This window comes from Neopelma chrysocephalum, unplaced genomic scaffold, assembly GCF_003984885.1.
Source record: "Neopelma chrysocephalum unplaced genomic scaffold, ASM398488v2 Primary Assembly neopelma1_59, whole genome shotgun sequence".
NCBI classification, from domain to species: Eukaryota; Metazoa; Chordata; class Aves; order Passeriformes; family Pipridae; genus Neopelma; species Neopelma chrysocephalum.
Genome location: NW_020897714.1, coordinates 12,976,719 through 12,999,685, shown reverse-complemented (window position 1 = coordinate 12,999,685; position 22,967 = coordinate 12,976,719). Strand labels below are relative to the sequence as shown.

General features: G+C 42.1%; 1 protein-coding gene across 1 annotated transcript in view; it reads right to left on the bottom strand.

The window, feature by feature from the left end:
• Positions 1-3,785: 3,785 nt before the first annotated feature.
• The window catches only part of ELK3 (ELK3, ETS transcription factor), a 38,534-nt gene continuing 19,352 nt past the window's right edge, over positions 3,786-22,967 (bottom strand). The window contains exons 3-5 of the mRNA XM_027679927.1: positions 12,948-13,742; positions 8,052-8,174; positions 3,786-5,393 (exon numbers count right to left, since the gene is read on the bottom strand). Of these exons, the coding sequence (XP_027535728.1) occupies positions 5,295-5,393; positions 8,052-8,174; positions 12,948-13,742 (1,017 nt within the window). The 3' untranslated portion in view covers positions 3,786-5,294. The remainder of the gene's footprint in view (positions 5,394-8,051; positions 8,175-12,947; positions 13,743-22,967) is intronic.

Genomic DNA, 22,967 nt, shown 5'->3' with positions numbered 1-22,967 from the left:
TAAGGTCAGATTTGAAAGAAATCCAAACAAATCAGAGTATGGAAATGTGCGGCTGTTATAGCACATGGTGACACTGAAGCAAAATCAGAACTTACTTTTTCTGTGACAACATGATCATTTTGTCTGGTTACTAATGAGCAGAGTTGAAGTAATTCTTAGCACATTTCAGTACCTTTTTTTACTATAAGAAATTTTGGCTTTAAAACAAATGTAACATTTCTATGAAATGCCTTAATTTTTGGAAGGAACTTGAATGCTTACTTTATACAGTTTTTTGTTTTAATTTTTTTCCAGAATTTGGACTGTTAGAGGTTTAATGCTCCCATTTGGTCTTTGTGTTGTTCAGCAACATCCGTGTATCTCACCAGCATCCATGTCATACCAATTTAGGAGATTGGCAGCATGTATAAATTATAAAACATAAAGAAAGCACCATGAAAATGTGTAGCTAGTTGGAACATGGTAAGCTCTAGCTATACAGGTGGGGTGATTATGAACAGCATAAAAATCAAGCATGTATGTGGGCTTTGTAATTCCTACCATGCACCCATTTCATCTGTGGAGTTCAGTTGCACAAAAATCATACTCTTTTTCTTGGCCACAGTGAAAATTCGGTTTTTCAGAACTGGGATGAGAGTTTAGATATTCTAGATTGTTTTTTTAATCTTTTGTGTGTGATTTTTGCTGGGCAATACTGTGCTTCTCTGAAAGAAGAAGATTGATGTCAGTGGAAAACATACAATTTTCCATAATTTTTGCATGTTTTCTAAAATCCCTTAAATGAGTTAAGTTCTATAATTTTTGAGCCAGTTTAAACTGTGAATGCACACATGTGCACATGCTGTTGTGGTAAATAACTTCTTAATTTATAGTCCTGGCTGCATCCTCCAAACTCATTCAAGAAGCAGACCTGCCTGAGCACATTGCTTTTATGGTCCTCCTAATGAAATGTGAGTCGTACTTGGCTCAGATGCCCTGCCTTGAAACACATTTTTCCCCAGAGAGCTATAAAGTTTCTTCATTTGATGCGGTAGGATCTCTTTGCTGATGGAATTAGCATTGCTGCATATTGCAAACCAGGGAGAATGCTCTTCCCTGTCTCCTCTCTGACATACTGTCACAGAACACCTCCCTCCAGGCCCTGCGTCTGCGCTGCCACCTGCCCCTCCTCTTTCACACCCTGAGCTTGTTTTTCAAAGACTGTTTTTTCCTTTCTTCCCATCCTTTTACTTAATTTGCAGGAGGAGGGAGCTGGCCTGGAGTCATGTTAGGAATAAATAATAATTAATAATTACATTTATTCATTCGTGCATCTCACGGAGTGAATATGAGCTGATGGGTATCTTTCACAGAAAACAATCAACATATCCTAACACCCTCTATTCTAGGATGCTTTTCTACAAATACCACCACCACTCACCCAAGGCAGGCCATGATGCTGATTGTTCCAGAGTCCTTGCTTGAGGTTCATTCTCCTTTTTTCATTTAAATAAATTTATACTGCTCCTCACTAGTGCTGTCAATCTCTTTGCCCTCAAGAAGTAGGTTTGCACTCCATCTGTGTAGGCAGAGCACTCACACATTAATTGGAAAGAGCGGTTACAGTTTGGGGCTAAAAAGGATTTCAAAAGTTGTAATTTTCTGATGACTCCGTAGGGATCTGAGGGACCTGTCTGTGTTTGTCCTACAGGATATACAGTCACAAGATCAGAAGCGAACGGTGATGCCCTTACATAAAAGACTACCTGTACTTACTGTGCCTTTTCTAAATTTGTTTGGATGTCATGATGGCTTCTGAAGATTCTTCCTGTAGGCACAAGATCACACAGCCTCTTAATGCAGAGGCTTGTTCCGTTACATACTATAGTCTGTTTTAAAGGGCCATCTCCCCTTTAAACAGTCATCTTGTTGACAGTTATTTACTTCTTTGGTAGGTATTTCCAAATAGGCAAGTGCCTGTCTGATGAGACTAGTTTTATTCAGACAAAACAAATTGTTCTTTGTTGACATAATCGATGTGTATCAAATCTTTTTCTATAGTTTGTTATCACCCATCACTGTTTTCCCCATCTTGAAAGTTTTCTTTAGAACTGAAGCCACTTACTGGTGCCAGGGCAGAAGGTGTGCACAGTCTCTCGACAAAGCTGCTCTGAAGCTGTGACCCTACTGGTGGATACTTGGCTTTTCTGTACAGGTAAGCCAACAACAGCCTAATCGTGCACCCAGCCTATATAATATTGGAAAGATTTGATGTATTGCTGAAGCATGAATAAAGTGTAAATCTTAAAATAAATCCCTCAATTGTGATCAAATTGTGATTACTGCTAAGAATACTGAGGAGAGAATAACTCCCGGTTTATTCCCCAGGATTGTTGGCTTGGAGCTCTCCATGCCACTGGAAATACTGACACTTTCACAGTATTTATTTTAAAAACATTTATTTGATTTTTCTCTACAGTTAAAAAGATATCCATTAATAAAATTCAGTACAAGATTACCAAGAGAGTTTTTTCTTCAAAGCGTAAGGCATAACCATCTAGTGTTTTATGTAAGTGTTAGACTTGAGAGGCTGGACTTCATTTGTATAAATTCTTCCCAATTGGAAAAATTTTTGTTCCACATTATTGACCAGTTTAGAAGGCAGATTTCATTTTGATAACCTGTTTTTTTAATTGAAAAGTCAATTAGCAAAAGATGTGTTCTTTTGCTATTTTTATTTTCTCAAAGAATAGAGAAGAAGACAGCGCTGTTTCCCAGTTGCTGTGTGTCTTCCATTAAGTTTTACTGGATTCTCTCAGATCCTTTTAAAATAATTCGTTGAAATAGGATTTTTTTTCCCAGAACAGCTGTTTCCTCTTATATTTAAAAGAAATTCACAGTCACTCAGTAGGAGGGAAGGTGTAGGTGTGTTGAGACTTTTGAAAAGAAAAGAATCTGCCTTCTTAATAGTAAAACTTTGGAAGAAATAAAATCATGAGAATCTGGATGATTTTTCTTTTAAGAATCTCTGATGATTTTTCTTTTAAGAATCTCTTCTCTGTCACATACTCCCTACTGTCATCTTTATCTGGGTTTTATGTAGTGTGATATTCGATATTTAAGTTTTCAGGAGTACCTGCCTTCACTTTTTGAACTCACAGTGAGAAACACTCCATCTCTATGCTGTGTTCCCCCGTTGGCTGTACGGGCTGGTACAAGGTGGAACTCTATTTGCTGCTCATGCCTTATAGGTATAAGTAGGTATGTATGCTTCTTTAAAAATGAGGGAAGAGTTGGCTTTAGAGTGTGAAATATTTGCCTCCCTGTAGCTTAGTTATTGAAAAATATTCCATGTACCTGGGAGGAATGCATTGGAAGAGAAATGTTTGATCTGTGAGCCCTTGTGATTTATCTCCACTAGCCTAGTCAATCCCATCTGCCCTTTCTTCCAACCTATTCTGATTTCCCTTTGTATGAAATTTGCCCTCACTCATAAATTTAGTGTCAGTTCATCTTCTGGTTTTGACCCAGTGGGGTGGTGCAGCTTGGAGCTCTTAAAACTGCACCATTTGCTGAATGGAGCAAATGACTTCCCAAGCATTTCGTCCATTCTCCTCATGTCTTGCATCTAATTGCTCTGTTTATCAGCTGGTACTTCATAGAGATACAGCAACTTTATCTTGTTAATTACTGCAAGTGGAACTGAGGAGTCATTTTTGATTGTGCAATCCAGGCGCCTGAGGAAAATTCTTGCTGTCTTTTGTCAGACCACCTCTGCCCCAAAAATGGCTTTTCAACATCAGAACTGCATTAATAAAATGTTTATTTAGCACCTTTCAGGTTGAAGGATCCAAAAGCACTTTACAATTAACTACACACATCATCACTGAAATGCATCCAAGCAGAAAATCAGCAGACAACTCACTGCATACATTTCAAAGAACGGTCTTTTGGCCAGAAAGCAAAGTAGAGGCTCTAATGACCTGTCGCAAACAGGATTCTGATTTTGGTTTGGTTTTTGAAGGTCTCATCTAAAAAACCTACATGGTAAAGCTGCATTCAACCCAATTTAGCCACCTCAGAAAAATGAAGATTTGCATCAGCCCTGCCAAGATTAGAATCTGTGGTGCCAGGGAGTCTGGCCTAATCCTAACCTGACATTTAGATGACTAAGCCATCACCTCAAGGCAGAGAACATATCCAGAAAGTTCAAGTTGCAAATATATAGTAACACAGTGCTGTTTTTTCATCCAGAATTCAGCTGTTTATACATAAACATCCCGCATGTACAGTCTCTGCCTCTTTGCAAGGACCAGGCATTAATTTACAGACCTGTAACTTTTCCAGCTTTGGGGGAAGGGGAAATGTGACCTTCTGAGCTTGAGTAGCTACAATAATCTTTCAGGTAAGTAGTAGAAGGCACTTGGCAGGGCTGAACAAAGCACCTGGAAATTCTCTGTCAGGAATGATCCTCATTCCCTAGGAGGACAGAGGTTACCTGCAGTCTTTCCAGCTGTACTGTTGACAGTTCATAAGAAGTATAGGCCAAATAAATTTTGAGCAATGTCTCCTTTTCTACAGAAGTATTCTCAAATGCTGGAAATGTCTCAAACATACACAGCCCAGTTCTTCCCTGTTGCAACTCGCCAGAAGAACCTGGGCATAAGTGTGACTTTGTTACTCCTAACTACATCTCCTGACTGTAACATGGATTACGTTTTTCATTTCTTCAGCAAACAAAAATTATAAGGCTATTTTTATACAATTTGAAAGCACTTAATACAAAGTTACATTAATACACTGCATCATATGGCCTATCCGTGGAGAAAATACTGAAATACTATCATAGGGCTGTTCAATACTATTTTTTTTCTTTCAACTTTTTATCTTAATACTAGAAAATATATAAATCATTTACATGACTTTATGCAAAAGAAGGCACAGCCGGTTATAGTTTACACAAGCACAATGCATAATATGCAGAAAAAGGGATTAAAAAGAAGCTTCACATCCCTATTAGATACATTGTTGCAAAACATTAAGAAAAGGACTTCAACAACAGAAGTGTTCAACACTTGAGAGCTATGATATAAAAAATTATAATTCATTTAATGCATAACAGATTTATATATACTTTTATATATAAACACTGTTGAAAAATGCTAACATAATAAAAGTAGATTATCCATGTAATGAAAAGTGCAAACCGAAGTAATAAAGGGTTTCACAATGTCCTTCTCATAACACAGGAAAAACTAGCCCATAGGAATGAAGTGTTAAATCCACCAGTACATCCTTGGCATGATGAGGCATCATCAGGATTTCTGAGCATTTGGAGAAAGCAGTACTGGTGAAGAGGCTCTGTCCAGACTGGGGAGTGGCACTGGTATGTGACCATTTAGCAGAGTTGGAAACTGTAAGAGGCCAAAAGGTAAAAATTACTCTTTGTCTCAAAGCATTCAGACCAGAAGCACATGGATTTAGCATTAGCAACTGGCTCCAGATGGTTTCAAGGCTTGTGATGTCTATACAATAAGATATATATCCCAAATGCCTGTATCAGCCATTAGGAATGCAAAATAGAGGACAAAACATGAATAATTTGTAAATATACAGGGATATAGAAATCTATTATTGGCTATATTTTATATAAAAGTTCACATAATACATTTATCATTGCCCTGGGAAAGCGAACACTGTAGAGAAATCTTTGCCATCCATTCTGTTTCCAAAAATGTTTTTCAGCCTACAGTCTATTAATTACAATATATCCTTTTTGTCTGCCCTTCTTTAACACTATGCAGAAAGACCTTTGCAAAAGTGAAAGTCAAGATGTAAATTTAGGGCAGAAAAAATACAATTGGGAATACAAAGCATGGGGAAAATTACTCCCAAGTAATTACAATTTCTCTCTGTATTCACTAAGAAACTACAGCTACACCAAATCACTCAGCATGTGAAGCAGAATAAATTATTTATATTAATCTGCTACTTCTGAAATACCATGCAAAAAAAAACTTATTCAATACAGAAACTGTATATTCCCAGTTCATGACAGCATCCTGACTGTAACTTGCCTGCAGTGATATTTATTGATTAGTTCTTAACATCTGACCTGAGAAAAAGCAAGTAGGTGGAATAAAATTGCTGCAGCATGAGGAGAGAATTATCCCAGTGGTAAATACTGATCTGGCCTCAAGGCCCAGCTCCATGAGCTTGAGAGAGGCAGAGCTGAACAACAGAGCTCTCACCTTCAAGCATATGGTGTATTTTTACCTCTTGGAAGATCAGTCCTTCAACAGCCAACTCTGGTGTAATCACTCCCTACACATGCACATAATCTGCTCATAACAAGTTTACTCTTCCACTAAGATGTCAGTTAATGATACCTGTCTTCCACCATTCTGTTGAAAATCAGGCAGAGAGCAGCACAGGCTCAGCAGCATGTGCTGCAGAGGAGGGACTGGCACCATGCTTCTGGTGTGGCCAGGACTGCCTGATGCCTCTCTTTTAACCAAACCAAATTTCAGGAAATGTTTCCCTGACTTCTGCCAAGATTCATTAAAACACAGACCTTGATTACAAGCTCTTCCCTGCCTAGATGCATGGAGTGTGGGCTGGCTTTGCAAAGAGTCTGAGGAGAGCTCTGCCTTGACACCCACACTGCTGACCCACCAGTTCTCACTGGGGCTGGCTGGGCTTCAGGCTGTGTTTTTCATTTCCAATTTGCTGCTAAATAAATCTTTGTGCTCTACAACCTCTCCTTGTGGCCTTTGCCTGAATCAAACATCGTTTGTAAGGCCCTTGGGGTCTCTCAGAAGGGAAAGCCAAGGCCACTCCTCACTTTCAGTTCCCACAGGAGATGGCCAGTGTGTATCCATAGCTGTCCAAGCTCATTCCAGGCCTTGGCGCAGGCACTTCTCTCTCAGATGAACTGTCTGGTTGATTTAATCATGTGTGCAAAACTAAGGTCCAATACAAATTACTGAGTTTATCTGAAACACAAATAAGGAGCCCTGAGCTCCATGTGCAGCTGTCCCACTGGAGGCAGAAAGGTTTACTCCCCCAGTGCAGATGGTATCTGAGCAGAGCACTTGAGCTGAAGCCCAGCCTTGGATTCAGGCAGTCAGTTTCCCTGAAGGTTCAGAGACTAACACAGAGTCCCTGTCTAGCAGTATCCTCCTCCTCTGTAAGTGCTGGCCCTCCACAGCAGTCGAGGTGTTGATTCCAGGGGTGACCCTGCATTCTTCAGCTGCACAGATGGCCACTGGGTTCCTGTGCTTCTTGCCAATCAGCAGAACAGCATAATTTCTTCTGTGACGTAATGAATCGGCTGTTTTGCAGCAGCTACAGCTGGAACTGCTAATATCATCCCCACCATCTTCTTCCTAAGCCTCAAGCAGATGCTGCAGCTGAGTGCTGTGGCCATCATGGTTTACTCAATAACTTTTGAGATGTTTACTCTGCCAATACTCATGAGAGAGTGGACACAAAGCTGCCTTTTTGCTGTTACAGAGAGGTCATGCTCAGCAGTATGTCCTTGGTTGAGGACACATGGATAATTTGCAAAGGAACTGGAAATGAAGCCTTCAGGTTCAGAGTGCCCTTACTGTAAATACAAATATGTCTTTCTAGAGTGAGAAGTAGCTAATTAAGACAAGAGGATAAACCTACACCCACCTTACTGTGTGAGACCCAAACTGCTCTTGGTTTTCCCAGAGCTGTGTTCCACCCCTCTCCTGGCTGGTCCCTGACTGGTTTTCACTCTCTTCCAGAAGCTCTGAGAGCTCAGTTACCTTCTCTTACTGGGGTCCAGCATTTATTTCTGTTTCCCTCACACAGCATGTGTGTGCTTGCTGCAGTGGACACTGCCCTGTAGGTTCTGACTGTGCCGCCAAGGATTTAAAGAAGGTACAGGTAAGTAGGCAGGCCTCTCCATAAAAGTGCCTGTTAACTCCTGTATTTTCTTAATCTGTTTGAAAAGCTCCAGACCAGTGTGAGGAGTTGTTCCCCTGATGTCTCTTCCACATGTGCACCTTTAGCAATGAAACCTGTGCATTGGAAAGACCTACCTGGAAGAGAGTGTTTGGTCCCTGCAGCCTGGCAGGACTCAGAGGAGCAACAGGACTGAGGCTGCTCCAGAAATGAATGCTAGACAGCAGCGGGCTGGGGGTCAGCAATAATCCATTGGGGGTCTGCAAGACAAAAAAAGACCCCATGACACATGGCTCAGGAGTTACAGCTCCATCCAGCAGTCACCACCCCTACAGTCTTACACATCACCTGCTGGCTCTATTTCCCAGTTAATTCAGACATACAGCATGGTCAGCAGCAGCTGCCCATCCAGCCCCGTGTCCTGTCTCATCAATACTGGATACCTGCACATGTAATAATCCTTTATATGCAAATTGATTTAATTTCTGTTTGCTTAAGGAGAAGCAGTTATTGTTTATGTGAACCACACTCATGCAGCTGTGTAGAATAATACCATGTGTGCCCCAATGCCTGCCAACTCTGCCTAGGCTTTTTCAGAGTCAGTCTTTACCTTTTGAAGGGCAGCAATTGCTTGACCTGACTGCAGCTTCTCGAAAAAACCCAAAGCAGCAAGAACTAAGAATCCAAAGCTTTTCCCAACTCATAGGTGTCTCATTCCAGTGCTATGGTGCCCAAGAATTGCTGGGAATACACTCAGCATTTCTAAGCACAATTGGAGGGGAGGTAAAGCACGTGCAAATCTTGATTCAAATGAAGAATCACTCAAATTATTCTGTACACAGAGTAACTTCTATCATTCCAAAATAGAACATGGAAGTGATGTGACAGTTTTGAAAAAAGTATTTGGTGTAATGAGTTAATCTCACCAGTAATCTTGATGCCAATTATCAAAATCAGTCCTATTTACCAAAGCACTTAATGGATTTGAGTACACACTTAGCAAATAAGCATGTGCTTTGCTCTGTAGGACAAGTGCTCTGCTGAACTGGGACACCCATTTTTCCAGACTTTAAAATATGTACATAGAAGACAAGACAGAAGATAGGGATTATTTCCCATAGTAACCAGCACACCATGCATTCTAGTACCTGCTAGCTTCCCACCAGGACAGAAATATAAACTCCCACATGTGGCAATTGCAACTGGGGGTCTCACTTAACAGCTGCTCACACCAAGGACCATCATACCCCGTTACCAGGACTCTGCAGTGAGTCAGCACCACAGGTCATGTGGATTTTCAAATATGACAGACATTATTTGCATAGCAGCACCTGAGGGATCAGCTGTGGTGTTTGAGGCTCTGTGCAAACGCACAGGAATACAGACCTGCTGTGACGTGTTTGCAGTGGAATTCATAACAGGGTCAAACAATTAGTTTAACAGTAGCAGAAGGGATAGACAAGGAACAGCAAACATTAAAGCCCTTCTAGTGATTCAGGTGTCTGAAAGGCAGTTTAATACAAAGGGATGGTTTCTCTAAGGAATCTCAGAAGAAGCAGGGTTAGTGGAGAAATGTATGCAGGGAAAGGACACTGCCACCTTCCTTGTGCTGAAGAAGGTGGATCAGAAACACCAAATCCCATGGAAGAAACCACAGTTTATGTCCCAAGGAGTAATAAACCTGTGGTATCACTGGGAAAGCAAAAGGTGTTGATGCAGTAAATCAGCAGGTGTAGTGGTCACAGGAGTACCAGTGAAGTCAGGGTTGGGATATATTTGCATGACAACTAAAGGGGCAAAGAGTGGGTGGAGGCTTGGAAAGGAGAAGACTTCCAACTTGATCTCACCAAGTCACAGCTCCTGTCAAGATACCTGAAAAAACAACCTTGACAAGCAGGCACCTGTGAACATCCCCCTTACAGTCATTCTCTTCCCATGACCGTGGTGCTTTCATGGGGCAGGAAATCAGCAGCACCAGCAAGAGCCCCTTTCCTGTGCTGAATTGCAGGCAGCTATTGATGGAGATTTACGGGACTGACAACACACTGAATTAGGTCAGGATAAATACTCAGATCTACTTACAGAAGAGCCTACTAGCCTTAAAACCAGAGATGTAAGCAGCAAAGCCCATCAACATTCAACTAAGGACACAGTACCAAGAGCTCCAGTGAACAGCCTCGGTTCTTTACTTTTGCTCTAAGAAACTGCAGATAATCAGAACTGAAAATGCTGTTCTTGAGAGGGTCTTTTGAAAATAATGAGGAAAAGTTGGAGATGTTTATTCCTACCTAGATACAGCCAGAGAAGGTCTTCAGAGAGAGATATTTGAAACTTAGTTGCCCTCGGTTCATCTCTGGAAGCATGCTAACATGCCTAACAGCAGTGCTAAGCAACAGCTCATGTCCTCTGATGAGGAGAGCACTAGTGTCTGCAAGTTCTGCCAGAGCCAAGAGCCAGCCAAAGCAGGCCTCCAAATCCATTTAATATTTAATGCAAAAAGAGCACAGAGCCTCACAGGCTTGTTCTCAGTATCACCATCAGCCAATCATCAAAACCACCAGAGGAAACATAAGTGTAAATAACACAGGACAGGCTATCCCTAAATTACATGTGGAAATTGATGTGTCACTTCATTTTCTGCCCTCATGCAGCTGTACATCTGGTAGTAGATATGGAACCCATTGGGAAGTTCCTATTTAAAAATGTCATTATAACCTAAGTATAGGAACAGTTTAAATAGAAATAATTCATTGCACAGAGAGGATTATGTTAAGTGATGATGCTCATGGCTCCTGACTTCTGACAAACAATGTGTGTAAGTACAATCTTGTCACTTTTAGCTATTAGATAACAGACAAGTGCTGTCACACATATATTACTTCCCACATCATTAGGCATGTGCTGGAGCCTGGGTGGTGTCTGTGGATACAAAACGGAGCTGGCTGCAGGCACACTACTTTGCCCCTAAGGAAATGGCGTGCTGTAAATGTAACAAATACTAAAGCAGAGGCCTGAAGAAAGAGTGTGAGTCAAAATTATATATCCACATTGGCCAAGGGAGAGACAACAAAAGTAACAAGTATAAGTAATCTGCAAAGGAAGCAAGTGCTGAACAAAACCTACATATCTCTCTTTGAAGCTAACCAAATGGAAAGCTAACATTTCTCTACCAAAGTAAGGTACTGTATGCTCTGACACCCTCAAACCTATTTTTTTGTTCTGAAATTGATTGTGCTCACAGGGCTCCACCCTAGAGTATTCCTCAGGACTAGCAGGTGCAGTAGAAAGCCATCTGAAATACCCTCTCAGGCCACAGGACCTTCTCTGAACCTACATTACTACTGGAGCAGACGTCCTGTTCTCCACTTGCCCCATGGCAGCAAGTGTATCCTACTAGGATCTGATAAACCAGAAAATGTTTGAGATATGATGCATGTTCTTCCTTGGATAATGGGATGAACAGCAGATCCAGTCTAAATTATCCTTGTTATCTTGCATCATGGTATTACAGTCATCATGGCCTAAGCAGTCATCCCATTGAAGGAGCACCACAATCCTCTACCTAATTCCCTTCTACATCTTTCAGGGCAGTAAGTACACTAGTTTATAGATGAATGGGGAAATTGAATGTTTAAAGATATAATTACAAAATGAGGAAATAAATCTCTGTTCATACTGTGTTTTGGGGCAGCAGTAGATTAAAGTGGGTTTGTAATAATTCATGCTGCATTGTGTCTGGTTGGCATCTGATATGATTTGTCAGATTTTCTCCCTACAGGCAAAATACTGTGGTTATACCACAGTTAGAGGTTATATGAGTTTGTCAATGCACCTCAATTTTGGTTTGCCAGACTTCTGTTCTTCCTGCCAAATGTAACTTCACTTAAAGGCTTTATGATGTCAAAAATTACAGGTGACAGCCTTTCTTGGTGACACAACTTTGTATCTTGGTGGTTTACAGGTGAGCCTGAACTGCACAAACTTGCTCTGCAGCCAGCTGAAAATAAGAGCAAGTGCTGTGCTGGCTGAGAGTACTTGCTGACGCTCTCGCTTCTGCCACACGGGCACATGACGTTGCCTGCACCAAACACCTCCAACACCCCCGAGGGGTGCTGGGTAATGAGGTAATGGGATTCTGCATATAATATGTCTCCTAGACAGCCTGAAGTGAGTGATGGCTTGTAAGACACCTTTGTATTTATTTATTTGCTGTTTGGTTTGTTACATTCAATGCTAGTATTTGCATCGTTATTTTAGGGCTGGGGATCTTAAGGGGTGTTCCTCAATTGGGATAATTTTACTCTTGGAATTTTTTGTCTAATTTTGCAGTGGTACTGTAAGACAAAACTCACCAATGAATGCACTGAGTCATATCTATGTGATTTTCCTCTTCTGCTCTGAACTCCTAGATTTTTTTTTCATAGACTGGCATGAAAATGAGAACTTGCTCTTGACATTACCAGAAATAAGTGATTAAAAAGAACAAATAATCTTCTGGTTATTTAGTAGGTCTGTGCTGAAAAGAAGCTCTGGCAAGTACTCTGTGGATCTGCACAACTTTGGAAATCGAAACTGGCTTCAGAGCCTGTCTAAGACACCACTTCATTTGCTCCGTATTCAAAAATTAACGAAAAGGTCACACTGTTTGAATGGATACAACATCTAGTAGAGGAATCTAACCAAGCATCCCATAATGCACATGCTCAAGTTGCGATCTACAAAACCCCTGTGGTTTTCTTTGTGGCTTTTTCCTGTTTGTTTTGTAAACCTGGAGGCTGGTTTGAACTGATAAACAATTCACTAACGGTTCCCCATCTCCTTAGCCTTTCAGGCAGTCTATCAACCGTGATGGCTTTTCCCACGCTCATGTAGGAACAAACCCCAGGAGGAACCTACTTTCCACCCCTTGTTCAGACCACTGCTGTGTTTCACTCTTTCCTATATGTTTTTTTTTCCCATCAGATGATGACAGACCAATAGAGCTAACACTCTTGGCCACTTGGAGTGAATGCCTGGAGACAAGCAGGTCTTACCTGTGCAGTGAAGAAAGCTGGAGTCAGGGATCCCGAAGGAAGCGCAGGGCTGTTGAGGGCGATGGAACCAATGTCGGTGCTGGAGAGAACCATAGGTGGGGCAGAAATTTCCAAGCCTTTGGGTTTTTTAGCCTTTGGGGGAAGAGATGAAGATTTTGCCTTGGAGCCTGAGGAGAGGTTCAGAGGCTCAAGGGAATCTGAGTCATGGCAACTGGACTCAAGGAAGAAGCTCCTGTGTTCTGTAGGGAGGGGTGAGGTGGGAGACAGAGAAGGCGACCTGGAGGAAGATGATGATGGAGATGAAATGCTGGCACTGTTGGGTAGCATTAAGGAAGATATTTTAGCTGATACTGAAGAGCTGAGGAAAGCAGAGGCAGCTGCTGTTTCAGAAGTAGAAGGCAATGACACCACAGGCCTCGTAACTTGTTTGTCTGTTTTGTTTGTCACAAATCTGATAACAGTCCGAACTTCTTCGACTGGTATGTTTCCTTCTGACTTCTCCTCCAGTTTTTCTGTTTTGATTGGCTTGTAAGGGTCTGGCTGGTTCTGCAGAGAGTTGATAGTGAAAGAGGAGTACAGGCCAGAGTGGATATATTCATTACGGCTCGTGCTTTTCAGTGCTGACAAGCTGTGTTTGTGCTGATCCCTGCTCTCAGAAGGCATCTTACAGTCGCTGTCCTGCAGCAAAAGGCTCTCTCTGCTGATTTCCACAGCATGTGGATCCATTTTTAAAATCTCAGGAAAGGAGACAAACTTGTATACAAATTTTTGTCCGATCACTTTCTTGATGATGTTCTGCAAATACAAAAGAAGATGCTAGAAATATCAGCATTTCAGAGGCACTCAGTATAGCAAACACAAGGGTAGGGGGGCACTGCTCCCTCATCAAGTTAAGCAGGTCATTCCTTGGGGCTCTTAATGCTGATCACCTTTGGCTCATTCCAATACCTCTGCTCAGCCAGGGAGTCTACCCCCTGCTCCTCATGTGTCCAACAAAATCTCCATCACTAGGTGATAAAAACCTGCTGGTGGTCTGTTTTACTTCTGCTTCCTCTGAAGCAGCTTGGGAATATTTTCTTTCCAGTAAAAGCAGTTCTGCTGCCTTGCAGACTTGAACTATGCCACCATTTGCATTCCACAACAAAGACAAACTCCTTCACTTATGCCTCCCGAAACCGACACCAACCACCCTGAGTATGAAGTACTCTCGGAATATCCATAATGGACAAAATCACCTCAAGCCTCCTGGCTCCAGTCATTTACCCTCTCTTCCTTATGCCATGCAGAAGGATTGAACTAAACTGACGGTGACTGACCTTCTTTCAATGGTCTGTGAAAAATGCAAGCGCTTGCATGGGCTGGAAAAGTATTTGCATCCTGCTGTATCCCCCAGCACTATCTCCAGGCTTGCATTAGGCTCGCGATGCTCACTGGTGCAGGCAGAAGGTTTTCATCAGTCTAAACTGATTATTGAAATTAATGATTGAAAAAATCCCAAAACTCTCAAAGGTTTGTACAACTATTTCTTTTTCTGTAAGTGTCCCCTTTATGTAAATAACTGATTGCCTTTGAGATCTTATTTCCAGTCCTAGCTCTCCTCCTGCAAACCCAGGTATGCTGCCTGCTCTAACACAGTGCTCGCTATCACCAAGGATATGCGAGCTCCTCCGCAGAGGCACTTTATGGCACCAGGCTGGGCCTAGGAAAGGGACTGGAACACTTCATTTACCACCCTAAGCCAAGTGCTGCAGAACACAAGAAGCAATATGTCCTGAGATTTCCATGCTAACTTCTCTCTTCTTGAAGCCCCTGGTGGAGAGTTTGTATTCCTTCTTTTTCCTCTTTTTTATTTTTTTGAAAGGGTTTTTCAGAGGTGACTCAAAGACAAACATCATCCCTTTTTATATATGGACAGTACTTAGTGCTGGGTGCTTGTAGTGCCTGCACTACACCTTGTTTTGTCACAAAAGCAAGGCTGATTTTGTGGAAGAATAATCTGTACTTGGGTATCAGAACTTCTTCTGTCTTTCAGCTGAGCTACTGCACTCTGTAATTCATCTGTCCTGACTGTCCTGGCATTTCATTCAGGGCACCTTCTTGAAAACAAAACTAATCCTACAAAGAGCCCTGAGATGTGGCTTTGCATCACAGGTCAGGAGCTGTGGCACAAATGGAAAAAGTTGTTTCCCAAGTTAATAACAGGGATCTGTAGCAAGGAAGAGAATTAAATTCAGCAAACTCAGACTAAAGGCACAAAACTGCCCTCTTCCATGCTGAATTGTACACATATCTACCCACCTGACAGATGCTGCAATGCCTTTTTTTTCCCCTTCAAAGGTTCAGGACAAATAGTTAGCCCACAGGATCTCGGTCTACACGAGATTCATTTCCTGTGGCTCTGGGCTTGGCCTAGATATTTTTTTTCCTGCTAATTAGGTGAAACATTGGATGGGTGCACATTTTCTGCACTCTCAGTATTGCATTCTTTTTCAAAAGGCAAAACCTTCAAACTACTCACATATGAAAGGAAACACCTCAACTGGATTTTTGTTTTCTTTTTTTAATATATATTTTTTAATTCAAAATAATACCTCGCCTCTGTTCCTGGCAGCTTTGAGTTGCTGTTACATCAAGCACTGGCAACTGAGATCCTCCTTGGAAAACGTGACTCCCAGCAGAAAAAGAATAAATGTATTTAAGGGTGGCACTTTTACACTGATGCAGGCTTGAAATGGGGGAACATTGCTATAAAAAGCAACTGAACAGGCTGGTGAGTTTATACTTCCTTTGTTATTATTAAATGTAGTTATATTTTAAGAAGGTTGCAGTGCCTCTCCTCTGACTCCACCAGCCTGCAGCAAAGACCCACTTAATGATGGCTGGAGATGAAAAGGATTCAAGTGCAGATCCCTCAAGCACTTTGCAGGCTTCTCTTAAACGTGTAGCCAGAGGAAATTTCCATCAATGTGCAAGAGAAAATAAGGACACAAATTAATGAAGCCTCTGAAATGCCACTGACTTTCTTATATTTTTTTGACAAATAATTGAAGTGAAGGTAAAAAGCAGCTTATTTCTACCATCACCTCAGTGATCTGTCAGAATCATTCTGAACTGTGATGGTTCAAACCTCAAAAGACAGTGACAGGCACCATGACAAGCAGGGGTTTTCCTCCCTCAGTTTGAAAGGGCAAAGAATGCTTCCTTATATTAAGGACTGCATTTGCAGGAAGACTAGACCACTTGCTTGGTAGCCGGAGAGTCAGTATATGTGCACGCTTAGCCCCTTTTTTTGTTGTTGTTTGAATTTTCTAGGTAAATTCCCTCATGAGCAGGCTTGCAATGAGTGCTAGTGGCTGCCGGCCAGGGCTGCTGGGAGCCGGGGAAGGCTGGGGCCGCGCAGCTGGGGAGGAGAAATGGGCGACCACGCCAGGAGCAGGGGCTCCAGTCCAACAGCTTAAAAAAAAATCTTAGCAAGAGACAGGGCTCTTGGACACTCAGAGAGAGGGCAGGAAGCAGGGAATACCCCTCTTCTGTTGACTTCTTGACTGTTCTTTACACTTCCTCTCCTCTGTCCCCAGTCTGCAAAACAGTGACTACAGAAAACATGACCATGCCACCCCAATGAAAAGTGCTTTGAAAGCTGGGTAGAGTCCTGCCCAATGTTTGCTCCAGTGCATCAGCCGTGTTAGGGAGCTCAGGCTTATTCACACCCCAGCATTTCAGGCACTTGCTTCATGAGCCCCTCCAAAGACAGCCTCACCCAAGAGCTCTGAATCACTACCTAGATGAATAGGTCTCTCCCTGTCCTCCATAGAACAGCTGGCTGAGCTGGATGCCAAAGGCTCAGTGGCCTGGTTCACCCTGCAGCTTAAACCAGACTATACTGTGGTGGTATTTGTGTCGACTATGCAGTACTACTTTTGGAAGCCCTCCTGAAATCTATCATGTGTTTGTGTTTTATTTTCATCAGCTCTGACTCCTACTCCCTGTTTGAGCCATTTAGAGCAAAGGTGTAACTATACTACCAGTGTGACTGAAGGATGTTAGTGGCTTGGCTCAAAGCTCTTAGCTAGCAAGTTTGCTGGCAGGAGCCACTCAGGAAACTGAGCTGAGAAATGGGATCCACCTTCTAGTTGAAGTTCAGACTAATGAGGGGTCTCAGGAGCAGGAAGACCAGATTGGGACTTTTCCCTCCTCCTAGGAGGTGACGTGAGATCTCAAAATTTATGGCAGAGCAGGATGAACTTGTCTGTAAGTACTAAACATCCCTGCTCAGGAAAGAAGAAAGACCACAGCTGTAGCTGCTGCTCATAACTCCCACTTGGATGTGTTGCAAGTTCCCTAGCTCCAAGGGTACTGAGGGATGCAACACATATAGGGACACTTAGGCTACAAATTCCTCACAGGACTCTGTCCAGGTTGCTTCCAGCTATTGGGATCCCTACCCAGAGAGAGGGCTGGTCACACTCCAGTGTCTGAAGTACGTTAGCTGGCAGGAGGTACCTGTAGCTGCATGGTTTGCTCTGAAAGATGGGAGTGTGCCCATATCAGCATGTGCAGGCAGGCAGATTCTGCTAACATCATAGATTATGCAGTTATGCTTATTATACCATGTGTGTAGAAGCTGGATTTGTGAAATTTTTGATGGAGGCACAGGTGCTACTACACTGGGCACCTATACTGACCTTTGGAAGATCAAGGCTCTCGTTTAGCTGTATTTTGGTCTTTCCTCACCCACCTCCATCTAGAAGACAAAGGCCATTTTTCTGGCTAGCACCTTTGGCCAGGGTCTCTGCTCTCTCTACTGCAGTTCACTGGACATCCCTTTCCTCTCACATCAAACATGAACAATTTTATGACTCTTTTCAAGGCAGGTGTTCTTGGTTTTTCTCCTCTACCCATCACCTCATACTGAGTATCAAATTCTTTACTCTTTACTCCCATCTCTCCATATGGACATCGCTATATAACCACCTTTATGCTATTTCAGTCAAGCACTTTCTTGACTTCCACACATCACTCTCAAAAGAAGCTCCTTCCGGTTTTCCACAAAGGTATTTTCTAATGCTCCTTTAAGTATTTCCTCATCACACCTCTGACTTGTGCCACTACAAAAGGAAAAGCCAGCACTCTAGCACCATCACACTGCTATTGTTTCTTTGCAGGATTCTATTTCCCTTGCGTTATCTTAAAAGAAAACCTTGCCAAAAGCAAAATAATAGTTTCCATTATCACTTTATATCCTGAAGTTCTGTAAGCAGACAAGAAAAGGACCCTCTTCCCAAAACAAGTCTTCCATGCTGCTACACACACTTGAGCAATAAAAATAGGAACTAGTAACCAGGATACTGGGTTTGACCTGTTATAGGAGGGGAGCGAATGCGCTGGACACCCCTGAATCTTGAGGGCACCTCAGCAGCTCTGTTCCCTGCACCGTCATGAAGCAGCTGTATTATTTATATACAATACACGGTACTGCCAATCCATCTAAACAAGTGGGCAGCCATTAACTGAAACTAAAACTGAAACAGACTGAATAGCACTCACTGAGTAAAGCCTGGGGCCACATACTGTTCAGAGAGGATGCAAAATTATTGAATAGCTGCTCATCACAACAGTATGTGGCTGTGTAATTAAAGATGCAGCATAACTCATGCAAACATTAAGGTTACCTAGGGAACTGTGATTCTTATATTTCCTAACTTCTGAGGGCTTGACTTCCATAACTGCTACATCCTATTAAAGTCGGTATCTGCATGTAATTTCCTGGATTTGCCCTCCTTCCCTCAATAAAAAACCCTCATGGGAAAAACTCACTAGGTTCCCTCTTGTGTTCTCATCTTGAAATATTCATGGGGACTTTTAGTAGCCCTGAAGCCCTTAGAGACTTCCAAAAGATATCTGCCATTAAAGCTATCAGAAAAACAAAGTAACTGGGCAACTTGAACAAAAAGAAATTTACTAACCCTACTTATAAAGGTATTTTACTCTACATATCAAACTAAAGTGCTCTGCGTGGGAATGGCTTCGAAAGGTTTCATTCCCTAAAAGCATCAAAAGGGATTTCTAAGCAGCAGAAGTGTGTGACGTGAGGGACACAAGCTGTAGGTAGAGAGAGTGCAGGAGGCCTTTGGCCAGCACTATCTGTCATCTGTTCTGCTGTTCTGTTGAAGCAACAGGGGAAATGCATTAAATAGAAATAAGGGAGGGGGCAGAATTTGGGTAACAAATTAAACAGGAAATGGAATCTTCAGATTATCTACAAACCTTTAGCAACCATAATCATGGTAGCAAATTACAATCAAGACATGCCATACTGTACATTTCCTGGAGTGCTTTTTATGTGAATTTAGCATAAATCTAGCCATCAGCCTCCACAGCATGTCATGCTTGTTTTCAAAGCCAGGCTAAGGAACTTGTCCTAGTTGTGTTATTTTTCTCCAGTACTGGAATTAATTTACTTTTAAGTTCAGATGAATCAGATGATGAATTTTAACAAGCCAGTGTTCCCCCCAAGCAAAATGCAGAGCTCATAAACCCCCATTTATCCAGTGATCAGTTTTTATTTCTCCATGGTGAATAATTCCAAAGACAGACCATGAAGCATTAGCTCAGTGTCAGCTGTATGCAGTAGGAGCAGAGGGCAGTCAAGAAAGAAAGGTCCAGCCCATGTGCCTTGGATGGACAGCTTGTGTCCATCATTTCTAAAAAATCACTGCCCTTTTGTCTCAAACTCACATGCTGCCAGATCACTTGGGTTATATGTAGAGAAGTCCCTGTCGATAATTCCACAAGGCAAACAGAGTCTTGTCCAGAGTTCTGCCTCTTGTCTTTCCTGCTGCCACTCCCCTGTCTGCAACACAATGTTTATCCCATTTGCTCAGTGTGTAAACCATTTGCCCCAGCACATCCAGCTGCCAATATATCCATCACTGCCAACAGCTAAGGAGGAAACAAGGATCTCAGAAGGCTCCTTAAAGCTACCTCAGAGTCTAGATTGCTCTTGGTTTATCCCACAAATTGGTGAATGGTCCTGGGGAGAAGAGTACAAAGGTCTGAGAGGCTCTTTCATCTCACCATCCCTTCTGCTTTTGTTGCACAGGGGAAAAAAGAATGTCAAGGAGCCTTTCCTTCCCTTCACGACTTCTTCCCTTCTGTGCTATGCAGTGTAGACTGAACTGAAGGCAGAGGAAATGTTTAGGACTGAACCCACTGCTGAGCACTCGCTGCCAGTCTGCTAGGATTCATTACTATCTTATGCCAGTATCTCTCACACTTCAAAACCCACAGAAGTTGCCCTGTCCCTTGGCACTCTCCCAGTAATCCACCTTTTTCCACTGTCTGGGAACCTACAGGACGCAACACACTATATCCACACAGAGAGTGAGAAGCACTCATTGTTTTCTACTAAAGGAGTTACTCCTTCAGTTTGAATAGCAATAGCCATAGGTTTGGTTTGGGGTTCAAACCCTGATCACAACACATCTAGGAGCTATGACCTCCATTGGGCTGCAGAACTCCTGGAAAAATGGCCAAAATCCTTGTGCCACACTTAGATAAAACTGTCAGATAGAAGAGAGTGCACAATCCAAGAAAGCAGCTGTAGGAACCGCAAGCAATTGCCTCAGCCAGAGCCCTGATGAATCATAGAATCATAGAATCAGCTGGGTTGGAAGGGACCTCCAAGATCATCAAGTCCAACCCTTGATCCACTACTGCTGTGGTTGCTAGACCATGGCACTAAGTGCCACATCCAATCTCTTCTTAAAAACCTCCAGGGATGGAGAATCCACTACTTCCCTGGGCAGCCCATTCCAATGTCTGATTACCCTCCCTGTAAAGAAATTCTTTCTAATATCTAACCTAAACCTCCCCTGCCACAACTTGAGACCATGCCCTCTTGTCTTGCTGATAGTTGCCTGGGAAAAGAGACCAACCCCCACCTGGCTACAACCTCCTTTCAGGGAGTTGTAGAGAGTGATGAGGTCTCCCCTGAGCCTCCTCTTCTCCAGGCTGAACAACCCCAGCTCCCTCAGCCTCTCCTCATAGGACTTGTGCTCGAGTCCCTTCAACAGCCTAGTTGCTCTCCTCTGGACCTGCTCCAGGACCTCAATATCCTTCCTGAAAGAAGAAACTGTACAGCCACTCTGGCAGATGCCACATGAGCAGAGACAAAACAGATGACAAAGGTGCATGTGTGCTGGGAGGGGGGAGCTGAAAACAGAAGAGGGGTTAAAAAAAAGGTTAAGGTTTAAAAGAAGCAAGGGAATCTCAAGTAAGGAGCCAATATATTCCATTAATTTGAAGAGATCAGAGAGATCTCAAAGGACAAGTGCTACAAATATCTGGTCCTTTGTTTTAAAGCAATGTCTCTTCAGTCAGTAACTGCGTATTTTGGCTCTGCCTGGCTATGCTGTTCATGCACCAGCAGGCACTCTGTCTCCATTGATCCCAGTCAAGTTTATAATCAGAGGGGTTGGACTAATATAATGAAGTGAGCTTCCCCATGCTGAGCAGAAGCCTTTTTAGCACTTAGTGAAGGAGAATTCATCCCACCAACTGCTCAGAACAGCCACTGCACTGTCCTCGCTGAATTAATTTGTGCCTCCTCAGTCAGGCCACCTTTGAAACATGTTAAGTGGGAAAATCTGACTTCTAGTGGACAAAAAACTAACAGCTCTAAATCTGAAACTAAAAAATTCATACAGGAGAAGGAGTCCTTGTGAGTAATGAAAAGCCTGATCATCAAATTGTTCATAGTTAATTTGCAGTCAACATGATTTTGGTTGTTGTGTTTGACTGCATAACACCCAGCCCAACAGTGCCCTTCAAGAATTAGTGCACTACAAATAATGCATGACAACAGTACTCTGAGCTCAGTCCAGAAACAATATCTAGTTTCCTCTGCCTTGTGCAGGCAGCAAGCATGCCATAACTGTGCTGAACACTGGTGTTACTCACTGTGTAATCTCATATCACCGCCTTTTCTGAAAATCAAGATGAGAACAGACCGCTAAGCATGGCTATGAAGTTTTCCTTTTTCGTATACAAAACCTGTAAAAGTCTTTCTTTTTAATCTACAAGAATATAGGAAATAGTAAAACCTAGTAATTTAGAATTTAGATATATTTTAAAAAATATCCATTTAAGGGGAACTAATCCTGAAAAAAATTAATATTGGTAAGTAAAAGCAATATAATGTTCATCCAAAAAAGGTTAGAGAAACAGTTTGGAAACTCCTTGAATTTACTTGAGTCTAAAATTGAGAAGGGTGAATATGCAAGATTTGTGTTCTACAAGATTTGTGTACCTGTGTTCTATAATTTTTTCCTTCTAGTATCTTGACATATCTGAGAGATTTCCTTTCAGTATCTGTTACAGCAATTTAATACATATCGTGGCTACTCCCTGTTCTCATTTTTGCATTCTCTGTTGTACTGTTGTCACTTTGCTTCATGCTGAAGAATAAGACCGAGGACTAAATGTGAAAGTGAAGGAGAGTGACAGTGATCTTATGAACCCCACTATACTGCAGAAATTTTATTTTCAGAGGTGCTAGCTACCAGCAACCTCTATTGACCTCTTCTAAATTGTGGGCATGCTCATGATGTCTGATATTCAGAAGCAAGTAGAACAATCTAAGTAATTCCAGATTACTATGTTCATATGTTATTATTTCAGATTACAGTTTTAAATAAAGAGGTTGAAAATGGAGCTGCCAATAGCTAACAGCTCTGCACTAAGTGCATGCCTATCTATCTACCTGTAACCAGCTTCCAAGAGTGCACAAAAAAACCACAGCTTGCCAGTTAGTAAGGGTCTTATTGGTTCTATCAAACCCCAACAGATGTATCTGTGGAGGAGGGCCAAAATCCATTAGATCTAGCAAGGGAGAAAAATTGGATGAAGAAACCCATATCAAAGCACGTTTCACTATTTTAACTTGAGATACCTGGAAGATAAGTTCTGAAGTGAGAGTAAATTTAACATTCTACAGCAAGTAGAGTCTTCAGCTGAGAT